The 27,607-nt window shown below is 44.9% G+C and overlaps 1 protein-coding gene across 3 annotated transcripts in view; it reads left to right on the forward strand.

Moving 5' to 3' along the window:
* CC2D1B (coiled-coil and C2 domain containing 1B) overlaps positions 1-27,607 on the forward strand; it is a 48,536-nt gene that overhangs the window by 4,147 nt on the left and 16,782 nt on the right. The window contains exons 1-17 of one of the 3 annotated variants that reach the window (XM_056532237.1): positions 33-185; positions 5,153-5,286; positions 7,574-7,712; positions 9,356-9,462; positions 9,863-9,997; positions 14,367-14,489; positions 16,569-16,818; positions 18,033-18,142; positions 19,208-19,283; positions 19,372-19,443; positions 21,180-21,301; positions 22,215-22,287; positions 22,844-22,965; positions 23,525-23,675; positions 23,793-23,965; positions 24,821-24,946; positions 26,685-26,743. In XM_056532237.1, coding sequence (XP_056388212.1) covers positions 5,218-5,286; positions 7,574-7,712; positions 9,356-9,462; positions 9,863-9,997; positions 14,367-14,489; positions 16,569-16,818; positions 18,033-18,142; positions 19,208-19,283; positions 19,372-19,443; positions 21,180-21,301; positions 22,215-22,287; positions 22,844-22,965; positions 23,525-23,675; positions 23,793-23,965; positions 24,821-24,946; positions 26,685-26,743 — 1,907 coding nt within the window. In that variant the 5' untranslated portion in view covers positions 33-185; positions 5,153-5,217. Of the gene's footprint in view, positions 1-32; positions 186-1,424; positions 1,475-5,152; positions 5,287-7,573; positions 7,713-9,355; positions 9,463-9,862; positions 9,998-14,366; positions 14,490-16,568; positions 16,819-18,032; positions 18,143-19,207; positions 19,284-19,371; positions 19,444-21,179; positions 21,302-22,214; positions 22,288-22,843; positions 22,966-23,524; positions 23,676-23,792; positions 23,966-24,820; positions 24,947-26,684; positions 26,744-27,607 lie in introns of those variants that run through there. The other 2 variants (XM_056532238.1, XM_056532235.1) reach the window with 2 other exon arrangements.

Consider the following 27,607-nt stretch of genomic DNA (forward strand, 5'->3'; position numbering starts at 1 on the left):
CCAGTTTCCGGTTTTTTTTTTTTGGCGACTGAGCCTGTTAAAATCGAATCGCCATGCACTAAAGCGTTTTTTATTTTATATGGCCATGTTGGTCTTCACCTAAATACCTAACGAATGAATCGTGCCCCAGATTCTTCATTATGTCGTATACAGATGACAGGGTTTCGGTGTGACGCGTTCATCAGGTAACGAGCTGTTCTCTCTCTGCATAGTTTTGCTTTCTCTCTTGCAAGCAGTGTTTCCCAACCAGGGTGCCTCCAGCTGTTGCAAAACTACAACTCCCAGCATGCCCGGACAGCCAACGGCTGTCCGGGCATGCTGGGAGTTGTAGTTTTGCAACAGCTGGAGGCACCCTGGTTGGATACACTGAACTATGGTAATATCTCGCATGTGCCTGAGCTACAATGGCCGTCTCTATCGCGATTTTAATTTAAATAGGGTTTTCCGGTTCAGAATACGTGGTTGTATAATGAAGTTTTTAAAGGGGTACTCCAGTGGAAAACAATTACCGTATATATGATATCAACTGGCTCCAGAAAGTTCTATAGATTTGTAAAGAAAAATGTTTTCAAATCAACTGGTGCCAAAAAATTTAACAGATTTGAAAATGACTTCTATTTAAAAAAAAATCTTAATCCTTCCAGTACTTATGAGCTGCTGTATGCTCCTCTGGAAATTGAGTTTTGTGCTGTTTCTGGGTTCTGCTGTTTCATTCTTGGATAAAGGTAGATGACCTGAGGGGGGCAAAACATGTCCTAGAGAATTAGGGAAAATATGGGCCATATAGCGCCCCCATCAGGCCGTGCGATCTACGTATCTCAGAATATGTTTTGCCAGGAGAAGTGATTTGGTAGCAAGTAGCCAAAAAACTGAAGGGCGGCGTGGGTTTGTTTTTCTGCAGCAGGCGACTCATAGGAGAGATGTCATCGGAGCTAAAAAGAGCAGCAAAGTGAATCAGATAGTTGTCATTGTATCTGAAAAGTCATTTATATCTTAGTAACTCATATGTATAATTACGACAATAAACTAACTATATCTGAGGTACATACACAATTCAGGGAAGGCTATAAATCAATGTTTCCTAACTAGGGTGCCTCCAGCTGTTGCAAAACTACAACTCCCAACATGCCCGGACAGCCTTCGGCTGTCCGGGCATGTTGGGAGTTGTAGTTTTGCAACAGCTGGAGGCACCCTAGTTAGGAAACACCAGGGCGTTATTGACACAAGCTCATAGGGGGAGATTTATCAAAACCTGACCAGAGGAAAAGTTGCTGAGTTGCCCATAGCAACCAATCAGATCGCTGCTTTCACTTTTGAAAAGGCCTCTGAAAACTGAAAGCAGCAATCTGATTGGTTGCTATGGGCAACTCAGCAACTTTTCCTCTGGTCAGGTTTTGATAAATCTCCCCATAGTTTATATAAGATAAGTCTGTTTGTCGTGAGTCAGATGTGACAAATAAAACACTTGTTTCTGGTGAGACTATTACAGATGCCTTCTACTACAGGTCACTGTCAGGCTGGGTTCACACCATGTTTTTGCAATACAGTTCCCGTATCAGGTTTTTGATTTAAAGGGGTACTCCGGTGCTAAGACATTTTATCCCCTATCTAAAGGATAGGGGATAAGATGCCTGATCGCGGGGGTCCCCCGTGATCTTGCACACAGACCCCCGTTATCATCAGTCCCCGGAGCATGTTCGCTGTCACGCCCCCTCCCATAGGCTTGCATTGAGGGGGCGGCGCATGACATCACACGGGGGCGGAGCCGTGATGTCACAATTCTCCGGCCCCCTGATCGCCAGTAATCAGACCCGGAGCGAACACGCTCCGGGGACTGAGTATACCGGCATGCTGCGTGCAAGATCACGGGGGTCCCCAGCAGCGAGACCCCTGCGATCAGGCATCTTATCCCCTATCCTTAGGGGATAAGATGTCTTAGCGCTGGAGTACCCCTTTAAAAAAAAAACTGATTCCTCAAAACCTGACTAAACTGTATCAAAATGTGTACAAATTTTAATCTGTAGGTGGTTTGAAAAATGATGTCCGGTTGCATCCGTTTAAGAAAAAAAACATATGTTTTTAACTTTTCACTCCATTATGAATAAAGTTTCAGTTGTTTGATTGAAATTCCAAGAAAAAAAAACTGTGCAAAGTCAAAAACCGTATGGTGAAAACCGGATGGAGCCGTAAGCACCTACGGTTCTTTACGGTTCCCATTGACTCCCATGATTAAAAATAAACATATAAGTTTCATTACGGTTTTTCACCCAAACCAAGAACCGTGGTAGGCTATGGTTTTGGGTACGGGAAAAAAAACTGGCAAAACGGACACAATGCATCTTTTGGCATACGGTTTTCAATGGAGAGTCGATGCTTACGGTTTTCAAATTGGAAATGTATACGGGAACTGTATTGCAAAAATGTGGTGTGAATGCACCCTTAGGTTGCGTTCTAGGGATCGACCAATATCGTTTTTTTAGGGCCGATACCGATAATCGGTGGAGGTTAGGGCCGATAGCCGATAACTTATACCGATATTCCAGTATAAGTTATCGGCTATTCTGCCCGGACGTTCCACTGCAGCAGAGTCCTTTTGATTTCAATAGGATTTTGTTGCACTGTGCACATGGTGGAATTACTGCAGCAGAAAAATCCCCATTCTGGAAATGCATTGCTGTCTATGAGATGGCGCATTTCTAAGCGGTCTTAGTGCCCGGTGGATCATTCAAATGGGCGGAATGTCCGGCCGTGTGAACCCGGCCATACATGGCTTAAAATTTTTGCAGATATGTTAAACAGAGTGTCCATTTTTACAAATCTCATCTGCTTTTGCTGCTTCTGTGAAATGCTGCATCTATTACTAGGGATCGACAGATTATCGGTTTAGCCGATATTCACGATTGTGGACGTTATCAGCAATTACCTTGCCGTTAATGCTGATAACGCCCCCCCTTGCCAGAAACCACCGCTGCCCCATTGCCTCCCCCATGCCCGGTTTTATAATTACCTGTTATAATTACTTCTGGCTCCGGCGGCGTCCTGCGCAATTGCTGTGCAATGACGAGTGACGTCTTCAACGCAACGTCACCGTCAGTGCGCACAGTGACAGCTCAGGATGCCGCCGGAGCCAGAAGTAGCGCAGACCCCGGGAACAGGTAAATATAAAACCGGGATGGGGGAGGCAATGGGGCAGTGACGGTGGTTAGACTCAGGACCGGAAGGGGGAGGGCAGGGGGCAGTGGCGATCTCTGGCCTGAGGATAGGCAGGGGGCAGCGGCGGTGGTGGTTGGACTCATGAGAACCCCAGGACAGGCAGGGGGAGAGAAGCGGGTGGTGGCGGCGATTCTCTGGCCCCGCTTTAAATCATTGATCTGCATTGGCTTCTGCAGAGGGGGGGAGAAATAGCCGATAACTTATACTGGAATATCGGTATAAGTTACCGGCTATCGGCCTGTAAGTTTACAGACTATCGGTATCTGCCCTAAAAAATCAATATCGGTTGATCCCTATCTATTACACACGCAGATCTGTGGCAGGAATTCTGTGGTGTACCTACCCTGTGCCCTAAATAAGAAGTACCGAAAAGACCAACACCACAGTGTTTATTTCTTTTCTACAATAGGGTTAAAGGGAATCTGTCATCAGCATCACCCTCACTAACCTGCTGGTACAGGGTAATAGTTCAGTTGATGCTGATTCCAGTGCTATTTACCATTTTCTCCTATGTGACCCTGTTCCCAAGTTATGCCTGAAAGTTTAAATATGTAAATTAAGTGTTCCCAGACTCTTGGTGCACTCATCTGCTCCGCCCACTCCAACTACATGATCATCATCATCACAGGTGCTGCAGACAATTCCTCTTCTATCCTGCACTGCTGAGCTCCACCCCCACATGTATTGGTAAATTACTGCTGTTGTGTGGGGAGATCTCTGCTCCTCAGTGACTGTCCGACCAGGACCTGCTCTGTATCTACTAGATGCAGTACATGTGGGTGGGCGGAGCTCAGCATTGCAGTATAGAAGGGACTATGGTTGCAGCACCTGTGATGATGATTATCATGTGACAGGAGTGGGCGGACTGGAAAAATCCACCAAGGGGCTGGGAACGCCCCCAGTGCACCAAAGCACTTTATTTGCATATTCAGATTTACAGGCATATTTTGTAAATGGGACAACATAGGGAAAAAAGGTAAACAGTGTTGGAATCAGCATCACCCACACTATTAGCTTTTATCAGCAGGTTAATGCAGGTGATACTGTCAGCAGTCTGTGACCTTCTGTTAATGGTTGACATCAGCGATCACAAAAAGTGTTTAAAAAAAAAAAAGTCGTATATCTGCAAAATTGGTATAGAAGAAATTGGTATACAGACCAATCACGGCGCAAAAGATAAGCCCTCATACAACCCCATATATGGAAAAATGAGAAGGTTATAGGCCGTCAGAAAAGGACAATTTTAAAGAAGCATCATGTAAGAAAACTTATCCCCTATCCAAAGTATAGGTGATAAGTTTTAGAATGTTGGGGGTTCGTGAACGCTGGTGCCCCCCCCCCCATGATCTCCTGTTTGGAGCCCCGGCTCTCCTTCACAGGACCGCATCACGACCCCTGCCAGAAGCGGGGGCCGCCACGCCCCCTCTATATAGCTCTATGGGAGAGCCGAATATTGCCGAACTGCTCTCCCATATGCAGGGGGCGTGGTGGCTCCCCGCTTCGGACGGGGGTTGTGATGCGCTCCTGTGCTGGAGAAATGGGGCTCCGAACAGGAAATGGGGGGGGGGGGACTTGGACCTCCGACGATCTAAAACTTGTCCCCTATTCTTAGGGGATAAGTTTTTCTTTGTGATACTTATTCTTTAAAAGCAGCTTATCTCTTGGGAAAACACAAGGATCAGGCTTTAAAATGCCACATTTCCCATCCTTCTCTCCTCCCTAATTCATCTGTGGGGCCCCCATACACATTAGAGGAGCTGAGTAACTATGTAGTAACTATGGGAGGATTCGTCTTCATCATCCTTGTAATAAAATGATGAATCTGACATTAGGGCAGTGTTCAGATTAGTAGAACGTGTTCAGATCCTTCCCACCCACTTTCTAACACTGACGTTCTTGTTGCTGTTTACTATTGATACAAGATTACTTCTCCTTTCAGGGATCGTGTTATCTTCAGTAATCCATACCCACCGGGAACCGGCAGCAGCGCGTCCATGAGCCGAAATGCTGGGCAGAAGACCCGGCAAAAAGAATGCCCAAGCCAAGGGCAGGGGGGCAGCCGCAGCCAAGGAGGTAAGGAGATGCCAAGACGTTGGCAAGTCCCGTCTGCTTAGGGAATGATGGTCGACTCTTATACATTCTGCTCACATGATTCCTCGAGTACACAGGGTCGGCTCTCTGTAATGTCATTTTGGGGCTGAAAGAAGTAAAACGGGGCCGTTCCTTAAGATAGAACACCGAAGGCTGAGCCAAAAAATTTGCATTTCACATAGATACCGTACTTCCCTATATCTATAGGAATCCCAGTGCAGCACATTGATCTCTAGGGACGCCCTAAAGTGATCAGCAGTGGCTAAAGGGAATGTATTGGGTTAAAAATAGTGTGCTTTTTTATTTTATTTTTTTTTACTTTTTATCCCCCCTTCCTTACATACACAGGCTGTGACTGGTATTGCAGCTGTAGATTATTCCATTGTTTCCCAACCAGAGTGCCTCCAGCTGTTGCAAAACTACAACTCCCAGCATGCCTGGACAGCCTGCGGCTGTCCAGGCATGCTGAAAGTTGTAGTTTTGCAACAGCTGGAGGAACCCTGCTTGGGAACACTTCTCTATTCTATGCACAGTATAAAATCCTGTAGAGGACATATGCAGCTTGTATAGCATATATCAAAAGGATATGTCGGGGAATCCTAATGTGAACAGCGTCCTATTAGTTACATTATTATAGATAGGTTTATGGCTGCCTTTTTAGTTTGTCTGTTGACACAATTGCACGGTAATAAGTAACCATCCAGAGGCAGATAACAATTGGGCTCTTCTGCATTTTTCTCTGAACGATGCGATAATAAATGTAAATATGTTCAGAAAGGGGTTATTCAGGAATAAAAAGCGCAGATCATTTCTTTTTAACCCCTTAAATGGGCACTGTCAGATACAAAAACTTTTGATATGTTGTAAAGCATGTATAACCAATAGGTTTTGCAATTGCTTTCTTTAGAACATTTTCAGTATTTCATACTGAAGAAGCCAGTCAGACAACTTTCCCCCCTGCCTGCTTGGACACATACTAGTCCTGCTGTGTCCATGAGTCATCACCTACATCATGGACACACTTCCTTGATTGACAGCTGTGAGCGCAGGGATCACAGCTGGAGGAAAAATCCTCCCACTGTCATCTTGTGTCCCGCTACTGTCAGTGAGGACAAGCTGGGAGTTGTAGTTTTGCTAATGCTAGGGGAGATGTGAGCAGACAGCATACTGAGGGAGGGGGCGGGGACCTGCACAGTGAGGCCACACCCCCTCCCTTTGAGAGGAATTCAGACTAGTGAGCTAAATTAAAAGTGTAATAAAAAAATACATCAAGGTGCTAGACACATAAAAATTAGATGCACATGGTCAGGATTAGGTACTGAGTGATATATTAAAAAAATGGTTTTTTTTTTGTTGGATCTGACGGGTACGCTTTAAGGACACAGTCAATTTTATTTTAGCGTTTTCGTTTTTTCCTCCTCGCCCTCTAAAATCCATCACTCACTTTTTTTTTTTTTTTTATATTTCCATTTACAGACCCATATGAGAGCTTGTTTTTTGTGGGGTACTAGTTGTACTTTGTAATGCCATCACAAATTTTACCCTTAAATGTATGGTAAACCCTAAAAATAATTTTTTTGTGTAAGGAAATTTTAACGGAAATCACTATTTTGCTAATTTGGAGGGGTTTCGTATTTACACTGTACACTTTACAGTAAAAATGCAACGTGATGTGATCAAAAAGCAGAAATTTTGGACTTTTAAAAAAAAAATATATATTTTTTTACATGTGTTCAGTCATTCAGTTTACATTGAAATCTGCAACAGAAAATACTGCGCATCAAATCTGCACAGAATACTGTACGTGTGAATAGACCATTAGGGTACATTCACACGTGTATTTTGCTGCAGATTTTCCAAAGCTGATTTGCTACCCGTTGACATCAATTGGTAGCAAAATGAATGTGTTACACCCGGCACCCCCACCGGTCATCTGTTTGCAAGAGCCACAGTGCCCCCATATACAGAGAACAGAGCCAGAAGCAGACAGCTCTGTACACACTTTAGTGGCCATACATTCATTGTAATAAGAGCTAAACTGCAGTAACCTAGCATGGCCACTACACAATGTATGGCACTATCTGCTTCCTGTTCTGTACATTGTATATGCGGGCACCACCAGGAATGCCAGGTGTTGGCACCTCTCCAATCAGATATTGATGTCCTGACAATAAAGCCAGCAGTTAGAAAGTCTGGAAAAACCCCTTTAACAACTACCGCGCTGCTGGTTTGTTTTTATTTATGGTGGTGCTTTATCTCCTGTCCGCAGCTTGGGCTCTTTGTAGACTTCAACCCCGAGGACATGATGCTGGGTATCCCAGATGACCCAGACGATGGCGATCTTGAGGCAGAGTTGGCTGCACTTACTGGTGCCAAAGTTGCACCCAAGGCCAAGCCTAAAGGAAAAGGTGAGTAAAGCCATACAACTGATATTGGGGGAACAGAAGCATTGGACACGTCAACATCCTTCAATCCAGTCTGTTCTCAGGGGAGATAAGAACCACCACTCATGTACATGCAGCCTCAGTTGTTCCTTGATTATATACGTATATAAGTAACTATTTGTTTTGCGCCCCCCTGGAAACCATGTGACTTATGACATATTGCCTCTTGCCGCATTGAATGCTGGGAAAGGTCAGAGACAACTGTAAAATAAAAAGACTCTCACTACAGCACTTCTGGGTGTGAGTCCTGTGCATCAAAGTGGGAAAAAGCATCGCATGGTGGTAATAGATGCAAATTACACAGTATTATAACTTGGCTTCATGGGCTCAAAGGCTAAAGAAAAAGAAAAATAACCCTTTAAGGTTCTGCCACTAACCAGATTACTATCAAGGATAGAGACATTAAGCCAGCAAAAGCCTAAGAGCTCTTGCACTTGTCCATATTACAGATCTGTATGAAGCCACATTAGGGCTCCAGTATAGGTGCCTCTACCGTACCTCTGTATTCCTCCAATTTTATACAGTCACATGGCTGAACAGTCATGGACACCTCTCATAACACTTATCAAAGTAAAAAGAATCCAACCTGTTCTATATTGTCCCTGAGAGACACTGTAGACGCCGACAGCCTCCATTCAGCTGTTTCTTGTGAAAAATAACTTGTCCTCTATCCAAAGGATAGGGGATAAGTTACAGATTGTGGGGGGTCCTGAACCGGGCCCCGGCAGTCTGCCGGAAGTGGCCATTCCGACTTTCGTGGCAGACACACCCCCTCCATGTATCTCTATGGGATACATGGAGGAGAAGTGTCAGTCGGCGCTTTGTGCGAGGGTCGGTACGCCCCCTTCCAGCAGACTGCCAGGGTGCCGTTCAGGAAATTGTCGGGGGTCCCAGCGGTCGGACCCCCCCGCCCCGCGAACTGTAACTTATCCCCTATCCTTTAAAGAGTACCTGTCACCAAATAAACTGTTCTAAACTATCTCAGGCTATGCTCCCTAACTACTCCTGACACCCCTCCAGCCCTTAAAAAAAAAATTCTGAGCTTTAAAAAGCTGTGTATCATATCTATCTTCTTGGTCGCTTAGTGCAATTTCCCAGCAGGCATGACATCACTGAAGCCTGCTGGGGGACCACTTCCGCCCTCACATGGTTGCAGTGTTGTGATGAATAGAAGACCTCAGGCTCTGTGCATGTTTCAGTGAGGCTCTCCTTCAGCTTTCAGTCTGTGCAGCTTTCTGTGAGAATCTGTGGAGCTTTCACTTTTTGTGCAGCTGACAATCAAGCTCAGTGGAGAGAAACACTTCCTGAGTTCGGACTCCTGCGGGCACGGGGGAGACCGAACTCAATGTATTAAGTGTGGCAGGGAACAGAACAGAGCCACCTAGTGGCTGTTTTTTATATTACATTTTAAACATCTTTATGTTTAGCATTTTAAAAGCAAGTGAATGGGAAAGCGTCTGCTAATTACACAAGGAACATTATATTAAAAGTTTTATTTGGTGACAGGTACGCTTTAAAGTTTCTTCTTAAAGAATAATTTGACATGATTTGATTAACTAGTAATGTCCCTAAATTTAACTGTTTGTCCCCTTTAAATTTCTCCACAGCTCCTCTCCCTATGGATCATATAGAGAAAATGGCGCAAGAATGCATGAAAGACCTGGATGCGGAGGAGGAGGATGACGATGACCTGGAAGATGATGACGATTTGCTGGTGAATATAATCTAAATCAGTGTTTCCCAAAATGTGTGCCTCCAGCTGTTGCAAAACTACAACTCCCAGCATGCCTGGACAGCCAAAGGCTGTCCGGGCATGCTGGGAGTTGTAGTTTTGCAACAGCTGGATGCACGCGGGTTGGCAAAATCAGGTCTACCTGATCACTAGGGTCTGCACCATATACATTGATAATTGCTAATAAAGAACGTTCATGTATAAAGTGTATATAGTTTTATCGGAATGGACATCAATAATTACACACACACCCACCCATGCAGACCCCAGATCTGGAACCAGACTGCAGCACGATGTATATGAGAAAGTTTTAGCAGTTTTTAAAGTTTTGACAGATGAAAGTAATGTCATTTGTTATTTCCTTTTGTGGTTTTCTTTATAGGCTGAGCTCCAGGAAGTAGTGGGTGAGGAGGAGGCTTCAGATGTTCTAGAAGTCACTGCACCTCCGCCTGTAGAAGACACCGAACCTGCACTGCTACTTACCTCTCCAGTTAATACCCCAAAAAGCTCATCCCAGGTAACTGCTCAAATGCAGAACTGAATAGCGCCACCTAGTATGGAGGTTCTCTGAGCTAGATATTTGTGAGATAAAGCTGTGATTTTGGAAGATCAGATTTTTTTTGTTTTTGTTATTTATTATTGTTATTTTTATTAATCATAAAAATAATAATCTTCCCTTCTTCTTTCTTCCTTCCTTCTTTCTTCCTTCCTTCTTTCTTCCTTCCTTCTTTCTTCCTTCCTTCCTTCCTTCCTTTCTTCTTTCTTCCTTTCTTCTTTCTTCCTTTCTTCTTTCTTCCTTTCTTCTTTCTTCCTTTCTTCTTTCTTCCTTTCTTCTTTCTTCCTTTCTTCTTTCTTTCTTTCTTCTTTCTTCCTTTCTTCTTTCTTCCTTTCTTCTTTCTTCCTTTCTTCTTTCTTTCTTTCTTCTTTCTTCCTTTCTTCTTTCTTCCTTTCTTCTTTCTTCCTTTCTTCTTTCTTCCTTTCTTCTTTCTTCCTTTCTTCTTTCTTCCTTTCTTCCTTTCTTCCTTTCTTCCTTTCTTCCTTTCTTCCTTTCTTCTTTCTTATTTGCTTTAAGATTGTTTTGCTTTGATTCTTATTTTCCTCTGATTGGTCCGGTTCGGGTAACACCATGTCTTGCCATATAAAATGCATAGGCTCGCACAGCTTGGCTTTATTGGGGTAGGAGTATTCACTTATGTACAGAGCAAGTACAGTAAGAATCCTGGGGTGTCAGCATTAACAGCAATGTAAATGAAGACTGGAAAGGAAGCAGTTAAAGAGCTACTGCACTACTTGAAAGCTTGTCCCCTTTTGGCAGGGTAGGGGATAAGTATCTGATTGTTGTGTGAGGGTTTGGGGCCGGGGCTCAGTCCAACCTCTAGGACCCCCTGTGATCTCGAGAGTGTGGCCTCGCTTCTACCTGTGCATGGAGCAGTATGTTGTGCATTATCCATGGGAGGACCGTTCCATGCACAGGTTGAGACTGGGCCTTATTCTAACGGGATATAGTAGTAGAGTTCCCCTTTATTCCCAGCCATTACTGAATTTCAAATTCTAGACCACCCTCCAAAGTAAGATTAGGACTACACAGTGACTTTGGTCACACTACATGAAGATCGCAGGGTCACATTGGAAAATGACACCTAATTATTGTCAATGCAGCCTAATACGACCATGACCCTTCTATAGCCCTTAAAGGGGTATTCCAGGAATTTTTTTATTTTTTTATTTGACTAGGCTACAGGGGCTGTAAAGTTAGTGTAGTTCATAATATAGTGTCTGTACCTGTGTGTGACGGTTTTCTCACAATTCTTCTGTGATTTTCACCCCACTATTTATTTTTAACAGCATACAAAATGACTGTTTCAGATTTTTCCCAGGATGCAATGCGGCCGAGACCTGACTCACTAGTCAGCTGATGACAGGGAGCCTGTCTGCTTCAATGGGTGGAGGGATCAATCTGCAACTAATGCAACAGCTGTAGGCACCCTCATTGAAAACCACAGGTCTTTTGTTTCACTGGGTGGGGTGGCTGATGTGTGGGAGGGAGGAAAATGGAATTGTGGTATTTGTAGTAAAAAAATAAAAATAAAAAAGTCTAACAGGAAATACAAGTTCACAAAAAGCTATCCACAGTGTTCTAATCTCACTGATGGTAATCTCACAACATAGCCATTTAGCCCCAAGACAAGCACAGATCCTTCCTAAGTATGTCCATTACTGTCTGCCAGATACGTACTTAAATCACCTTATGGTGGAGAACCCCTTTAATTCAAATTTGACCCATGTGTAAGTAACATGCACCTGCGATCTGCTTTGAACTTCTGAGATGTTTTTGTTTGTTTTTTTTAAATCCAGATTGCAACTGTACTAAAAAAAAAAAGTTAAAAAGTGGAAATGTAAGAAAGTTATAGACAAATAAAACAAAAATTTAGCTTGTGCAACTTTTTGTTGGTGCGAAGGGACCCAGCCCTTCAGCATACAAAATTACAACTCCCAGCATGTTATGCTGGGAGTTGTAGTTTTGCAACAGCTGAAGGGCCACAGTTTGGAGACCACTGCCCTAGGTGATAACAAATATAGACAATTAATTATTAATTACTGGTGCTCTAACTCCTTTTTATGTATACAGTTAGAATATTTGATAACCATGTGACCCAATCCGATTAGGTTCAAACAAATATTTAAATGTTATAAATAGATATATATTTTTTAAACCTGTTCAGATTGGATCACATGCTTATCAAATATTTTATGTATATCTAAAAAGAACAAGAGCGCCAGTAACTTAAAGGAGTAGTGCAGTTTTAGACACTTATCCCCTATCCACAGGATAGGGGATAAGTGTCACATGGTGAGGGGTCCGAACGATGAGACCCCCCCGCGATCTGGCATTGTGCCTGGCATTGCTGCGGCTAATGTGCGTGCCGTCGACCTCACTAACCACTCCATACAGCTCTATGGGAGAGGTGGGGATGCACGAACACTGCATCTTCTCTACCATAGAGATACATGAAGGGGGCCTGTTGGCCGCTGCGTCATGCTGCGGCCAACACTCCTCCTGCATGGGAGGACCCCCCACGATCAGACACTTATCCCCTATCCGCTGTCTATGGCTGCAGATCTCCTTTAATTCTATTGCATCTTCAGACCTTCCCACTGTCTCAGTATTAAACAGGATTAGTAAATGTGCCCATTGCGTTCCTTGGCTTTCATGATCACCCGATGCCATGGCACAAACCTTAAAAAAACAAGATTTTGTAGCACGGTCTATTAAATGAGATTTCTATAAACCCTGATCATGGTAATGTAGAAAAATGTTCTTATTGAGTAAAAAGCGAAAGAACCGCGTGCCGGAGGAGTTTGTTTGTTTTTTCTGTTCTATTGATACAGGTCATTGCTATAAGAGTCTTGGAGGTATAAACTTTGTTTAGTTTTCAAGTATAAAAATCCATGCCGTATATAAAGCTGTGTCCGTCGTCAGGACCCCTCCCTGCGGCGGACACAGAGGCCGCACTGTTCTCTGCCTCCATGTTCCTGTGTTATTATTTCCACCAGTAACTCTTTCCAAGACTTTCCCCTCCGCTCGCACAGTGGAATGCTCCCTGCTAGGACAGACTTGTAATAAGGACAGTCCCACTGTATCTATAAGCTCTAAGTTTTACTAAGGAGGAGACTTTTTGGAGCTTGTCGCCAGATTTATTTGTCCTTTTTATATCATGCGGCAGTATAACTTGGCTACCATCAGGCTTACTTGCTGCGCCTGTTAGAACTGGACAAGAAAGGGGTATTATGGTGAGTACTAGAGGGACGGTTCTCCTAGCAAGGGCTGGTGTATTCTCACTTAAATGGGCACTGTCATTGATTAAAAAAAAAAAAAAAAAAAGTTTTGAGATGTCACATGACCTGGATGGCCTTATAATGGAAGTCTATGGGTCGCAGACAGAAAGTGGGGAGAGAAGCTCACGGCTGGATGCTTCTCTCCCTGCAACTTCGCATTATCTGTCGCGGTCTCAGACTCTGACAGATGAAAACTTTTAGCATGTCCCTAGGACAGTGTTTCTTAACCAGGTTGCCTCCAGCTGTTGCAAAACTACATCTCCCAGCATGCCCGGACAGCCGTTGGCTGTCCGGGCATGCTGGGAGTTGTAGTTTTGCAACAGCTGGAGGTACCCTGATTGGGAAATACCACCCAATTACATATCAAAACCTTTTTTTTTTTATTTTTTTACTTGACAGGTATGCCTAAAGACCACATTAGAGAAAAGTCAGCCTTATCTGCCAATTGCTATGGATCTGTCCAATAGTCTAATATATATGGAGGCCTCCCTACTCTACCCCTAACAGATGATATTGGCTGTAATGGTTTAATTGCCGGGACCGAAGTTTACTTCCATCCTGGCAGTGCGGTAGGCAATCCCCCCAACCCCCCCCCCCCCCCCCCGCGCGCCAGAGATCACACGCAGCACCCTGCGATCGTACTGCAGGGAAAACAGAGGGAGCCCCCTCCCTCTGTCAAAACACTTACAGCCTGCGTTCACTTCTGACTGCGGCTGTAAGGGTTAAAACTGCCGGGACCGAAGTTCACCTCGGTCCTGACAGTGCGGCGGGGTCTCGGCTGTGTGATACAGCCGAGTCCCTGCCGCAATCTCGTGGGTACACTGGGCAGTACCCACGAGAACCATGGACGTGTATTCTCGTCCAGGTGTGGGAACGTGCATGGTCCATGGTCGTTTAGAGGTTAATGCGAAGGTGACTGGGATTATGATTATTTCTTTTAGTCTTTACTCCTTGGAGAGGAAGGTTTTGTCTCTGTGAAAGTGTTATGTCTCCCGCCCCTGATTGTCTCCTTCTGCATGTTGTGATATGACCCACTTACTTGTTTACAGACAAGCGCCGGGGGACTCGTACAGACGCTAGAGGAACGGATCTCCAACTACAAAACAGCAATTACCAATGCAAAACTGGCCAACGAGAGCTCTAAAGCCAGGCGCTACGAGCGGGGGCTGAAGGTTTGTGATTGGAAATCATGTAGGAATAAAAGCACCTATAGTAACACCATATCTTATACAGAACAGATTAGCAGACACCTCAGTACCCTTCTGTGGGCATCTGTGCCAGTTTTGCCTATCCAATACCAGCATTAGATTTCAGCATGGAATCATGAAAGTGATTGTTCTATGTTGGATCCATTGACAGCGCACGTCTTATGCATGTAAATAGGCATTACCGCACACCACATTACCGCAGCAGAATCCCTAGCTTCCTACCGTACGTCTGCTGCGGGTGCACAGCAGGCCCAAAATGATCATTAACCCCATTATCATTCAATGGGGCTAATCCATTGCCATTAAAAGTAAGGCCCCTTTCACACTATAAAATTTATCCATTTCAAAGATCCGTTTAATGTTCCATTATGAAACCCTTAAAATTGGCCGTTACAAAATCCTATACGGCCGTTACAAAATCCCATTATAGTCTATGGGATTTTTACTTTATCCGTTTTAACCCATCCTAGCCCGTTATTAATAACGGACGTTATTTTTTGACGGGAGAAAGTAACGGGAGAAATGGTGCATGCATTATTTCTTCCGTTCTTTCTCCCGTCACAAAATAACATCTGTTATTAATAACGGGCTATGATGGGTAAAAACGGATAATGTAAAAAATCCCATAGACTATAATGGGATTTTGTAACATCCGTATAATGGACGATTTTAAGGGTTTTCATTACGGAACATTAAACGGATCTTTAAAACAGATGAATTTTATAGTGTGAAAGGGGCCTTACTTTTAATGGCAATGGATTAGCCCCATTGAATGATGATGGGGTTAATGATCATTTTGGGTCTGCTGTGCACCCGCAGCAGATGTACGGTAGGAAGCTAGGGATTCTGCTGCAGAAATACACAAGATTTTAAAGGGTACTTCAGAGGAAAGAAAGTGTTTTCTTAACTGGGGCCAGAAAGTTAGAAAGATTTGCAAATTACAGAATCCTAATCCTACCAGTATTTATCAGCTGCTGTATGCTACAGGAACGAAGTTGTGTAGTTCTTTCTAGTCTTACCACAGTGCTCTCTGCTGCCACTTCTGTCCGTGTCAGAAACTGTCCAGAGTAGGAGCAAATCCCCATAGCAAACCTCTCCTGTTCTGGAGTGGCTGCAGAGAGCACTGTGATCAGACTAGAAAGAACTACACAACTTCCTGTGAAGCATACAGCAGCTGATAAGTACTGGAAGGCTTGAGATTTTTAAATAGAAGTAATTTACAAATCTGTAAAACTTTCTGGCACCAGGTGATTTAAAAAAAAGTTTCCTCCGGAGTACCCCTTTAAGGGCTCGTCCACACTTCGGACGTTCCTCCGGCAGAATTCCTTTCCGAAAATCTGCTTACTGCAGAGTCCCATTGTTTTCAATAGGATTTTGCTCATCTGTGCACACTGTGGAATGGCTGCAACAGAATTACACTGGCAGTAAGTGCATCCGCTAGGGGCCGCTAGTCCAACGTGTGAACCTAGCTGATCAGTGCTGACAGTGTCAGACACACCCTACTTACGAGAAGGGTATGGAAATGGTAACACCCAGTTGTCAATTTATTCTCACATTTGCAGATGGAATAACAGAGGAGTGGGTACGACACAAAAAACTTAATTATTTAATGGTAAATAGACATTCGGAGAGGTGACAAGATTTTATTTATGAAGTTATATAGCCATTTAGACCAGTGTTATTCCAACCAGGTGCCTCCAGCTGTTTCAAAATTACAACTCCCAGCATGCCCGGACAGCTGAAATGCTGTGAGTTGTAGTTTTGCAACAGCTGAAGGCACCTGGTTGGAAAAGACTTATTTAGACTCACACTGTTGTCCACATGTATTAATACAGTGTTTTCCAACCAGGGTGCCTCCAGCTGTTGCAAAACTACAACTCCCAGCATGCCCGGACAGCCGTTGGCTGTCCGGGCATGCTTGGAGTTGTAGTTTTGCAACAGCTGAAGTCACACTGCTTGGAAAAGACTAATTTAGACTCTCTCTTACTAGACCTGATGCTGTGTACATAGATACACTTGCTTTAACCCATTAATGTCTTGCAGACACTGGAATCTATGCTAAAGACAGCCAAACAAGGGAAGCCCGTGGCTGAGGAAGAAATACCTCCACTTGTGGCTTGTGGAAAGCCATCTCCTGCTGAAGCCTCCCCCTCAGTGGCAGCCCCAGATGAAGGTGACGTAGACATACCCGAAGCTCGGCCTGCAGAGTCTGCTAGCAACCAAGAATCCTCTGAGAGTACAGAAGAGTCAGCCCCCACTGCTGAGGAGCCAGTCACCAGCCAAAGTGAAGACGGTAGGACCAAAATTATTGTATCAAGTCTTCCCACTTTATACTTGGTGCTTTCTCAATACATGCCTATGGCTAGGTTCACTACATGCTGCATTCAGCAAGAGACTGTGCACCATTACACCGGACGTATGTTGCAGAGGTATACAACTGTACATCTGTGATCTCCCAATGTCGTTGTTATGTTGTTAAAGAGTAGCTCCCACCACCTGTATTTTTTTCTGTCCTTACCTATTGCTAATCTATCCCTAACCCCCTCCCTGCCTTTTAAAAAATGTTTTCCTACCTTTATAAAGACTAATCTTCTGCTCGTCTCTCTTGCTCTGCAGGAAGCAGACTTCCCCAGCAGGCACGACGTCACTGATGCCTGCTGGGCGCCGACTTCCGCCCTCACCTCATCTATGCTGCGCTCCTGTTGGGAGCTCACATAGATGAACGGCCAATAGCACGGCAAGCTGCTCCAGGGTCTCCTCCTCCCTGTTAAGCAGTCATTTGCAACCCGGGGAGGAGGAGTATAGGAGCATCGCCAACCTGCCGTGCATGTACATAAGGATATGTACAGTACTAAGGGAGCATCAGCGCGGCATCAGTGAGCCAATGCGCGCAGCCCCGGCGTTCGCTCCTACTTGTCTGACAGGCAGGGAGTGAGCGCAGGCTGACTGAATTCGGATCGATTGCGCGGCCAGGATCGGTCCCAATTCACCTGTGACGTCACGGCAGTCTGCAGCCGGCCACTAGGAGGGAGATCCCTAGTGGCCAGTTTTAAAATATAAAATAATATATTAAAAAAATAATAATAATTGATGTATATTAGAGAGATGTTGTAGTACATAAGTACTACAACAGAAGAAAGAGGAGTCCAGCGTCCAGAAACTCGGAGGATAATGTTTATTCACCAGATGGTCATAACAGGAACACAGGGTACAGTGACGCGTTTCGGCTTTACAACAAAGCCTGATGACTAAGGCTTTGTTGTAAAGCCGAAACGCGTCACTGTACCCTGTGTTCCTGTTATGACCATCTGGTGAATAAACATTATCCTCCGAGTTTCTGGACGCTGGACTCCTCTTTCTTCTGTTGTTCATTTGGGCGAGGTCCGCGCCCTGTCCGTGCGCACCTGGGGTGAGCTGAAGCACTGTTGTTTCTCTAAGTACTACAACATATCAAAAAAAAAAATAAAAAAAAATAAAGGTTCATGACAGTTCCCATTTAAATCGCAGAAACAAAAACATTGCTGACCACAAGACAGAAGGAGTACAAGATGGCAGCTCTGCAAGCTAAGCAAAATGGAGATATGGAGAAAGCCAAGGAGTACGTGAAAATTGTTAAGGTATGTGTTAGGGCCGAAAGTGCCCCGATATCGCTGATCTGCGCTCGCTCACAGAGCATTTAAAGGGGAACTCCGGTACATAAGTTCTTAACACCTATCTACAGCATAGGAGATAAGTGTCTGATCATGGGGGGTCCGACTGCTGGATCTCCTGCCTGACACCCCGCTTTTCTCATGCACAGAGCGACCTCCGCTCCATGCTTGGACTATTGTCGACCACTGCATGAAGTGTTGGACAACATGCTCCCTCTATGTACCTTTATGGGAAAGATGAAGAGACATGAGTGCTGTATCTCCAGCTCTCCCATAGAGATACATGGAGAGGCCTATCAGCCATCGCTCCATGTGGTGGTCGACAGTGAACCATGCAGGGAATTCGCTCCGTGCATGAAGAGAGCCGGGGTGCCGGCCAGGAGAAAAATGTTTTCAGATTAGCTGGTACCAGAAAGTTATACAGATTTGAAAATTACTTCTATTTAAAAATCTTAACCCTTTCAGTACTTATCAGCTGCTGTATGCTCCAGAGGAAGTTGTGTAGTTCTTTCCAGTCTGACCACTGTGCTCTCTGCTGCCCCTCTGCCCATGTCAGGAACTGAGTAGAAACAAATCCCCATAGCAAACCTCTCAACAGTTCCTGACATGGACAGATGTGTCAGCAGAGAGCAGTGTGGTTAGACTGAAAAGAACTACACAACTTCCTCTGGAGCAATACAGCAGCTGATAAGTACTGGAAGGATTAAGATTTTTAAATAGAAGTAATTTTCAAATCTGTAATTTTTTTTGGCACCAGTTGATTTGAAAACCTTTTTCTTTCCTCCAGAGTACCCCTTAAGTTGAAGGGCCTGACATTGGCAACAATCTAGTCATTAGGCTGTGAATTTAGACTCTATTAGTCTCAAATAGACTTTAATAGGATCACATATATATGGTGGTTCTTGCATTCGCCTTTTGCTAAGCAAAATGCCAGCTAATACCTGCTAGGCTGTTACATGAACAACATGTTGACTTTGTGCTGATTTGCCTTACTGACATTTCACTATGTGATTCTATCTTCTCCTATTGTAGAAATTCAGTAACGTTTTAGAAGCTCTGGAGAATGGTCAGCCTGTGGATCTTAGTCAAATGCCCCCTGCTCCAAAAGGTATGTAATAGCAAAGGCAGCGACAACCAGGAGAAACGTCTGCAGACATTATGGATTTCTGGAGCAGATTTTTATGTTTAACTTCTAGACCAAGATGTAAAAGCCCAAGAGGTGGCAGCTACTCCAGAAGCCCAATCACCTGTCCCTGCAACTACACAAGGTGAGAGGAGATACAATACACATGCACTTTAGCTTAACAGAGCAGGCAAGTAAGCTGAATGGGGAGAGGGAAAGTTCCTCTTTCCCCTAAAATTTAAAGAAAAATGTTGGATTTCAGCATCTTTCAGACAACATTTTGGGATTTCAGCATCTTTCAGACAACATTTTTTATCGGAGGAGAGAGAGAGGCTCCTATACACATGAGACCACTGTGAGGCACCTCCTAGTTGTTGGGAAGGCAGTTTTCACAACAGTGCTTATAGCAGTGTTTCCCAACCAGCGTGCCTCCAGCTGTTGCGAAATATAACTCCCAGCATGCCCAAACAGCCTTTGGCTTATAGGCTGAACAGACTTATTTGTGACTGCTTCAATTTCAGTTTCACGACATAATTGACTTGTTTTTTTTACTTATTTCAGTTATACAGAATTATATATTTTTCTATAAAAGTCCATAATAAAATACTTATTTTAGCATGACTTTAAACTATATAGAAGTTAAGGCCTAGGTATCCCCTCAGTGTTAGATTAGGCCCAGGCATCTCCTCGGTCTGTAAGACTAGGCCCCAGGCATCCCCTCGGTCTGTAAGACTTGGCCCCAGGCATCCCCTCGGTCTGTAAGACTAGGCCCCAGGCATCCCTCTCGGTCTGTAAGACTAGGCCCCAGGCATCCCCTTGGTCTGTAAGACTAGGCCCCAGGCATCCTCTCGGTCTGTAAGACTAGGCCCCAGGCATCCTCTCGGTCTGTAAGACTAGGCCCCAGGCATCCCCTCGGTCTGTAAGACTAGGCCCCAGGCATCCCCTCGGTCTGTAAGACTAGGCCCCAGGCATCCCCTCGGTCTGTAAGACTAGGCCCCAGGCATCCCCTCGGTCTGTAAGACTAGGCCCCAGGCATCCCCTCGGTCTGTAAGACTAGGCCCCAGGCATCCCTCTCGGTCTGTAAGACTAGGCACCAGGCATCCCCTCGGTCTGTAAGACTAGGCCCCAGGCATTCCCTCGGTCTGTAAGACTAGGCCCCAGGCATCCCTCTCGGTCTGTAAGACTAGGCACCAGGCATCCCTCTCGGTCTGTAAGACTAGGCCCCAGGCATCCCCTCGGTCTGTAAGACTATGCCCCAGGCATCCCCTCAGTCTGTAAGACGAGGCCCCAGGCATCCCCATGGTCTGCAAGACTAGGCCCAGGCATCCCCTCGGTCTGTAACTTAAAGCCCCAATGTTCCCTCTGTCTGTAAGGTGAGGCCCAGGCATCCCCTCGGTTTGTAGCATAGCTGATTGCAGGGGGTTTGAACGCTGGGACTGCAGCGATCTCCTGAATGGGACCGGCTCTCAGTGAGGCGCGCGTACAGTAGACAGCACACGCTCCATTCATTTCTATGGAACCGCCTGAGATGCCCGAGTGCTGTACTTGGGTCTCTTTGACGCTACTAAAGTAAATGAATGGAGTGCATGCCATCTACCGCACATGCTCCCAATCCTGTGGATAGGGGATAAGAGAGTTTTCACTGGACTACCCTTTTAAACAAAAAGTCCAGTGTAAACCTAGCCTTGGACTAAAAGCATGCAATTCTTGTGGCAGCCTTTTTTGGTGCACTTTTTGTCAGAAGTGGATTCAAAAGAAATGGGAATTACAAAGAAAGGACCGACTACTGGATCCACTTCTGGTTTTGGCTCAAACTGCATATGTGTTCCTAAAACGGGGGACTGATAACAGTATTGACCGTGTTCTGCTTTCTTTGTGCAGCCCCTGCCAGTTCTGTGTTACAGGCTTTACAGCAGAGGATGGAACGGTACAAATCTGCAGCACAGCAAGCCAAAGCCAATGGCGATGACCGGAAAGCAAGAATGCATGAGAGGATTGTCAAGGTATAAAGGAAGCCCCATGAGATCTGTTATGATCACTTCCATACATAATTACTAGTAAAGGCTTCACATGAAGATATGCGTCACTTCTAGATCAATGGGGGTCCAACTGATGGGACCCCCCACCGATCCCCACAATGAAGGGACTGCAGCATGTGTTAAAATGGATTGACCGGACCCTTTAATGCATCATTAACTGGGTTATCCAGGCATATAACAGAGCTATTGTCTTCCAAAAAACAGCGCCACACCTGTCCTCAGGTTATGTGTGTGTTATTACAACTTGGCTTTATTAAATTTAATGGAACTGAGCTGCAATACCACACACAACCTGTGTACAGGTGCGTTGCTGTTTTAGGAAAAAATTACCTCTGTTTTTCTATTCCCTACCTAAATCCTGTACTGTTCATATCAGGTACAGAGTTGAGCAAACAAAAGCTAAAGTCATGTTTACCGTGGATGCGGGCCAACAATGCGTTTCCACAGAGAGGGCTGCTCCTCTTCACGGTTCACGAGCCATCGAACTGTAAAGAGCGTTCGAGAAAGTTCTCAATCTAAACAAAACGTGTTGGCGCGCACTGTTACGGTAAACTCCGAATACGATATCTGGAATACTACATTTAATAAAAGTCAGGAATAAATATATTTTATTCGGTCAGTGGTTACTGCTGCTCCCGGAAAATCTATGTGGTCACCATTATATGTCTCCCGCATGCTGACAGCCCCTTCTCTAAGCTCCTGAATGGTGAGAATAAAGTCCCTGTCCACATTTAGTTCTATTTGCTGGTATAGCACCACAATAATCTGCAGCACTGAACAGAGATGACAGTCACTTGTATCAGTCCTTGCAGCTTCATATTCCTTTGTCTGACACTTACAATAAGGACAGGTAACCTATCGGTATTTTTGCCTGCAGCAATACCAGGATGCTATCCGGGCACAGAAAGCTGGGAGATCGGTGAATCTGGGAGAGCTTCCGGTTCCTCCAGGTAAATGTTGCACATAAAGCGAGAGGAACATAAAAAAAAAACCTTATGTCAAGTGCTAAGAAAAGTATCCCCCGTCCTCAGGATAGGGGATAAATGTCTGATCCCGGGAGGTCCAACCGCAGTGACACCACCCTCCCGATCTCCCATACGGGGCCCCTACTCAGCCCTGGCCGAGCTGCTTTATGTGATGTTTTGCATACAGTGGGTCAGCTGGCACAAACACCACCCCCCCCCCCCCCCCCCTCCATTCCTCTTTATGGGAGAGGCGGAGACACAGCATTCCTTTTCTCCGCCTCTCCCATAGAGATAAATGGAGAGGGTGTGTTTCGACCAGCTGACGTGCTGGGTATGAAACGCGCACCACCAGCGCAGAGAAATGGCAGAGCCGGGCCCTGTACAAGATATCGTTGCGGAGTCCTAGCAGTCAGCCCCCCTGCGATCAGACATCCTGCGGACGGGGGATACGTTTCTCAGCACTGGACATCTTTAAAGATGAAGGTTTTATATTCTTTTGGGCATCTTGGACTAAACATGTTGTTGGTTTTTGTTGATTTAGGCTTCCCTCCATTTCCTGGTATGGAGAACACGGAAGAAGGAAGTGTGGAGAAAGCGCTGGAAGCTGCCAACAAACTGGCAAACGCCAAGGATGATGAAGAAGCTGAGGATGAAGATGATGAGGTTGGCATCACACTGTTGTCCACATGTTCTAATACAGTGTTTCCCAGCTAGGGTGCCTTCAGCTGTTGCAAAACTACAACTCCCAGCATGTCTGGACAGCTAATGGGGAAAAATACAGTGTTTTTTTTATTTTAGTACAAGACCTAAAAAAAAAAGTGATAGGGTCTGAAAATTTTCCAAATGCGCTGTATAAAGTTTCATTTGATTCCAACAACTCCTCCTTTTTTTTAAATGTATTTATTTTTAATTTTTTTGGGGTCATTGATTATAGATGGCTGTGGGCCTCTACACATGCCTGCTCAGCTTAGCATATACTTTGGACAGGGAGAGGGGTGGTCAGCTGCTGCCTGACTAAACCTTAACTTCTTGAGAAATCCAACATGCTTGACCATTTTCCCTCCAGGCATCTGATGTCAGGGGGAGAGGTGGGACGGCCATAAGCAGATCAGATAGTCAGCTGGTTCTGCCCGTTTGGTGAACATTAATCCAATGTGTATGGCCAGCTGTATGTGTGTAAGGGAAACTGTATGTGTATATTGTCACCTGTTTTCTTTTCCAGGATGAACAACCGGCAAAGAAACTGGTCCCTCAGAAACCCATCCAAGTAGTAAAGCCACATGTATTGCCAGCTGTGCCGCAACAGGATGAGACGTCCCTCAAACCCAAAGGTGCTGGCACCGCAGTATCTCCAGGGAATCTCCCTCCTGCAGGTATTATTGGAGAAATGTGCAGAACGATCCAATGCCCTCTTCTCCAGTGTATGGAGTTCTCACCAGAGACCTGGTGTCACCACTACAGCTATAGTCATGTTTTTGTCACTATTTTAGTCCAGGAGCAGATGGAGTTCTTGGAGAACCGGAGGAGACAATACAGAAAAGCTGCTCTGCAGGCCAAGCAGAAGAATGATCTGGAACTGGCAAAACAGCACATGAGGGTCGCTCACGTTCTTCAGGCCTCTATCGACAAGCTCAAGAGTGGAACTCTAGTGGATATTACCAAGGTTAGAGCCTTTGTTTATCATTTTCTAAAATTACATTACTTATCTTTTACTCATGTATTAGGGTCCAGAGCTGCATTCACAATTCTTCAGAGCTGAAATCTTCCCTAGAACCCTGCTGTTTTGCAATTTGCGTTCTTGAAGTTGTCACCCAATACTCTAAAACAGTGTTTCCCAACCAGGGTGCCTTCAACTGTTGCAAAACTACAACCTCCAGCATGCCTGGACAGCCAAAGGCTGTCCAGGCATGCTGGGAGTTGTAGTTTTGCAACAGCTGGAGGCACACTAGTTTTGCAACAGCTGGAGGCACACTTATTTATCAACCAGTGTGCCTCCCAGATGTTTCAAAACTACAACTTCCAGCATACCCAGGCAGCCTTCAGCCAAGCATGCCGAAAATTGTAGTTTTGCAACAGCTGGAGGCACACTAGTTTTGCAACAGCTGGGGACACACTGGGTTTCCCCACCAGTGTGCCTCCAGCTGTTGCAGAACAACTTCCAGCATACCCAAGAAGCCTTTGGCTTTCCAGGCATGCTGGGAGTTGTAGTTTAGCAACAGCTGGAGGCACACTGGTTGGGAAACCACCCATCTAAAATATTAAAAAGAGAGAGAATTCTCCCAATGTATATTTGAAGCCCAGCTAAACTGTAGGGATTTGAATGTTTCCCATACCTAACGACAGAATTGTGAATACAGCTCTGGAGTATAATAAAGGGCTGCAATTAAAGGCGAAAATGAGTAATGCAAAGTATTTACATAGGTCTTCATGTAGATTCATTTTTTTATTTCAATTGTAAAATGGTATGAGCATAGGCTTCTCCTATGGGAATCACTGACCTGAATGCCCATTCTCCTAGGTACCTCCTCCCCCTACGGATGAGGACAGCGACTTTGTAGTGGTTGAACACGAGGACAGCAGGTCAGCGCAGATCTCAGACGAGGTTTACGCTCAGTTGACAAAACTTCTTCAAGAGCAACATGAGGTTGGTGACGTAAATCCTTGAAATATTTTAAGATTTCAACAGTTTAGTTACAGCAAAATGAAGTTCTGTCCTGGTTGCTACATTTGGGAATTGCATAAATAGCAGTTTCTAACATAATGTGAATGTAGTTTGTACAGCAGGACCGCTTTTTGGCAGTATTTAAGGGGTGTAACTATAGAGGGCGCAGAGGTAGCAGTTGCAATGGGGCCCCAAAGCACAACTGCCCCATAAGAGACTAGTGTTATAAATGGCACATGGGGCCCTGTTGCAAATTTTGCATTGGGGGCCCAGAAGCTTTTAAGACCAAGTACGAGTACCGATACTTTAATTCTAGTATTCGCCGATACCAAGTACAAGTACTTTTATTTTAAAGGGAATCTGACACCAGGGTGACCCGGTTTCTGGCGCTGCTTACCGTATGATATGTGGTTCCTTGTTATGTACAATGGAGGCAGCTGCTGTAGTATGAGCCAAGATTTCTCTTCTCCATTGGGCAGAACAGGGAATTTTTATTGGCGGCGAGAACGATGACCACATGGTGGGTGACCTGCACTATCTACATATAAATTCAAGTTAGTGCAGGTGACTCTGCTGTAAGATTGTCTTTAATAGTAGGCAGCAGCCCCCCGGCAGTCATTAGCAGCAGCCCCCCGGCAGTCATTAGCAGCAGCCCCCCGGCAGTCAAGTGCAAGGCGGTATAGGGAGATCAGGTCAGAGATGTATGGAGGGGACAGATTGTGGATGGCCTTAAATATCATGGTGAACAGTTTAGATTTAACTTGTTGGGCAATGGGTAGACAGTATAGGGATTGGCACACGGGAGAGGCAAAGGAGAAGCGAGGTGAAAGGTGGATTATTGGAGCAGCAGAGTTGAGGATGGATTGGAGGGGAGCAAGTGTTTTAAATGGAAGGCCGCAGAGGAGGATATTACAGTAGTCCAAGCTGGAGATGAGAGCATGCACCAATTGTTTAGTTGAGTCAAAGTTTAGAGATGAGCGCATTCGAGAGATATTTTTGAGCTAAAAGTGACAAGCAGTGCTAAGGGTCCGGATGCGCGGCTTGAAAGCCAGTGCAGGGTCAAAGGTGACCCCAAGGCAGCGGACTTGGGTTGCTGGAGAAAGGGTAGTGCCATTGACTGTGATTGATGGACCAGGTGGGGGGAGATTGAAGCCGGGGGGGGGGGGGGGGGGGGTTGGAATGATGAATTCAGTTTTGTCCATGTTGAGTTTGAGAAAGCGGGAGGAGAAAAAAGAAGATAGAGCTGACAGACAATCTAGGATAAATAGCTGTTAGAGTATAAAAGCAAACTGCACCATTCCAGGAGCTGATAGTGGTTGCCAAAGTTATAAAATTGTCTTTTAAATTTCTCAGCCAAGTGTCAAGGAGGCGTGGCCAAGATGTTCAGATCCCGCATGCTGGCATGCCTTCTCATTTGCCTTTACCTCTCAGCCCCTCCTTAATTGACATAGGGAACCCTGTACATCAGACTAGGAGGTGAGGGTGAGTGAGCAGACGTGCCAGGCTGTGGCACTGGAGCATCTCGGTTCTGCCTCCTTGACACTTGGCTAAAAAATAAAAAGACAATCTTATAACTTTGGTTACCACCATCAGCTCCAGGAAATGTTCTATTTGCTTTCATACCTTCCACTGCATGACGAACACCAAAAACGTAGTCTCTGATACAGATGTGAACCTTAGCCTTAGATTCATTTTGCTTAAACTTTTTTTTTGCCTTTAGAAATGTATGAGATATTCTAAGCAGTTCACACACATGGGTAATGTTGCTGAAACTACGAGGTAAGCTTCCTAACTCTTAATATTTCTGTTCACGTATGAATAGTTGGGGTCTCACTAGCAGAACACTGGAGCAAAGGCTGGAGCCCTAGGCCATGTTCACATGTCGGAATTTCTGTGCCGGATTCCACATTGGGATTCGGCATGGAGATTCCGCTCCAGCAGAGTCCCCTTGAATTCAGTGGGATTCTGCTGCGCTGTGCACACAACGGAATTTCCGTGCCAGATGTTTCCAGCACGATAATTCAGAGTTCTGTGTCCGCAGAAAGAATAAACACGTCCATGAGACGGCGCATTCCTGTGTGGTCCTAGTGCCGGCATTCTCTGTGCAGACATTCTGTAGTGTGAACATAGCCTCATGTTGCCTTTACTACAGTACACGGTAAAGTTTTTAATCAACTGGTGCCAGAAAGTTAAACCGATTTGTAAATTACTTCTATTAAAAAATCTGAATCCTTCCAGTACTTAGCTACTGAATACTACAGAGGAAATTATTTTCTTTTTTGGAACAGAGCTCTCTGCTGACATCATGAGCACAGTGCTCTCTGCTGACACCTCTGTCCATTTTAAGAACTGTCCAGAGTAGGAATAAATCCCCATAGCAAACATATACTGCTCTGGACAGTTCCTAAAATGGACAGAGATGTCAGCAGAGAGCACTGGGCTCGTAATGTCAGCAGAGAGCACTGTGTTCCGAAAAGAATTTCCAATGTAGTATTCAGCAGCTAATAAGTAATGGAAGGATGAAGATTTTTTTTTTATCTAAGTAATTTACAAATCTGTTTAACTTTCTGGCACCAGTTGAATTAAAGAAAAAAAAAAAAAGTTTTCCACCGGAGTACCCCTTTAAAGATGTTACCATGTTTG

This window comes from Hyla sarda, chromosome 7 (assembly GCF_029499605.1).
Source record: "Hyla sarda isolate aHylSar1 chromosome 7, aHylSar1.hap1, whole genome shotgun sequence".
NCBI lineage: Eukaryota > Metazoa > Chordata > Amphibia > Anura > Hylidae > Hyla > Hyla sarda.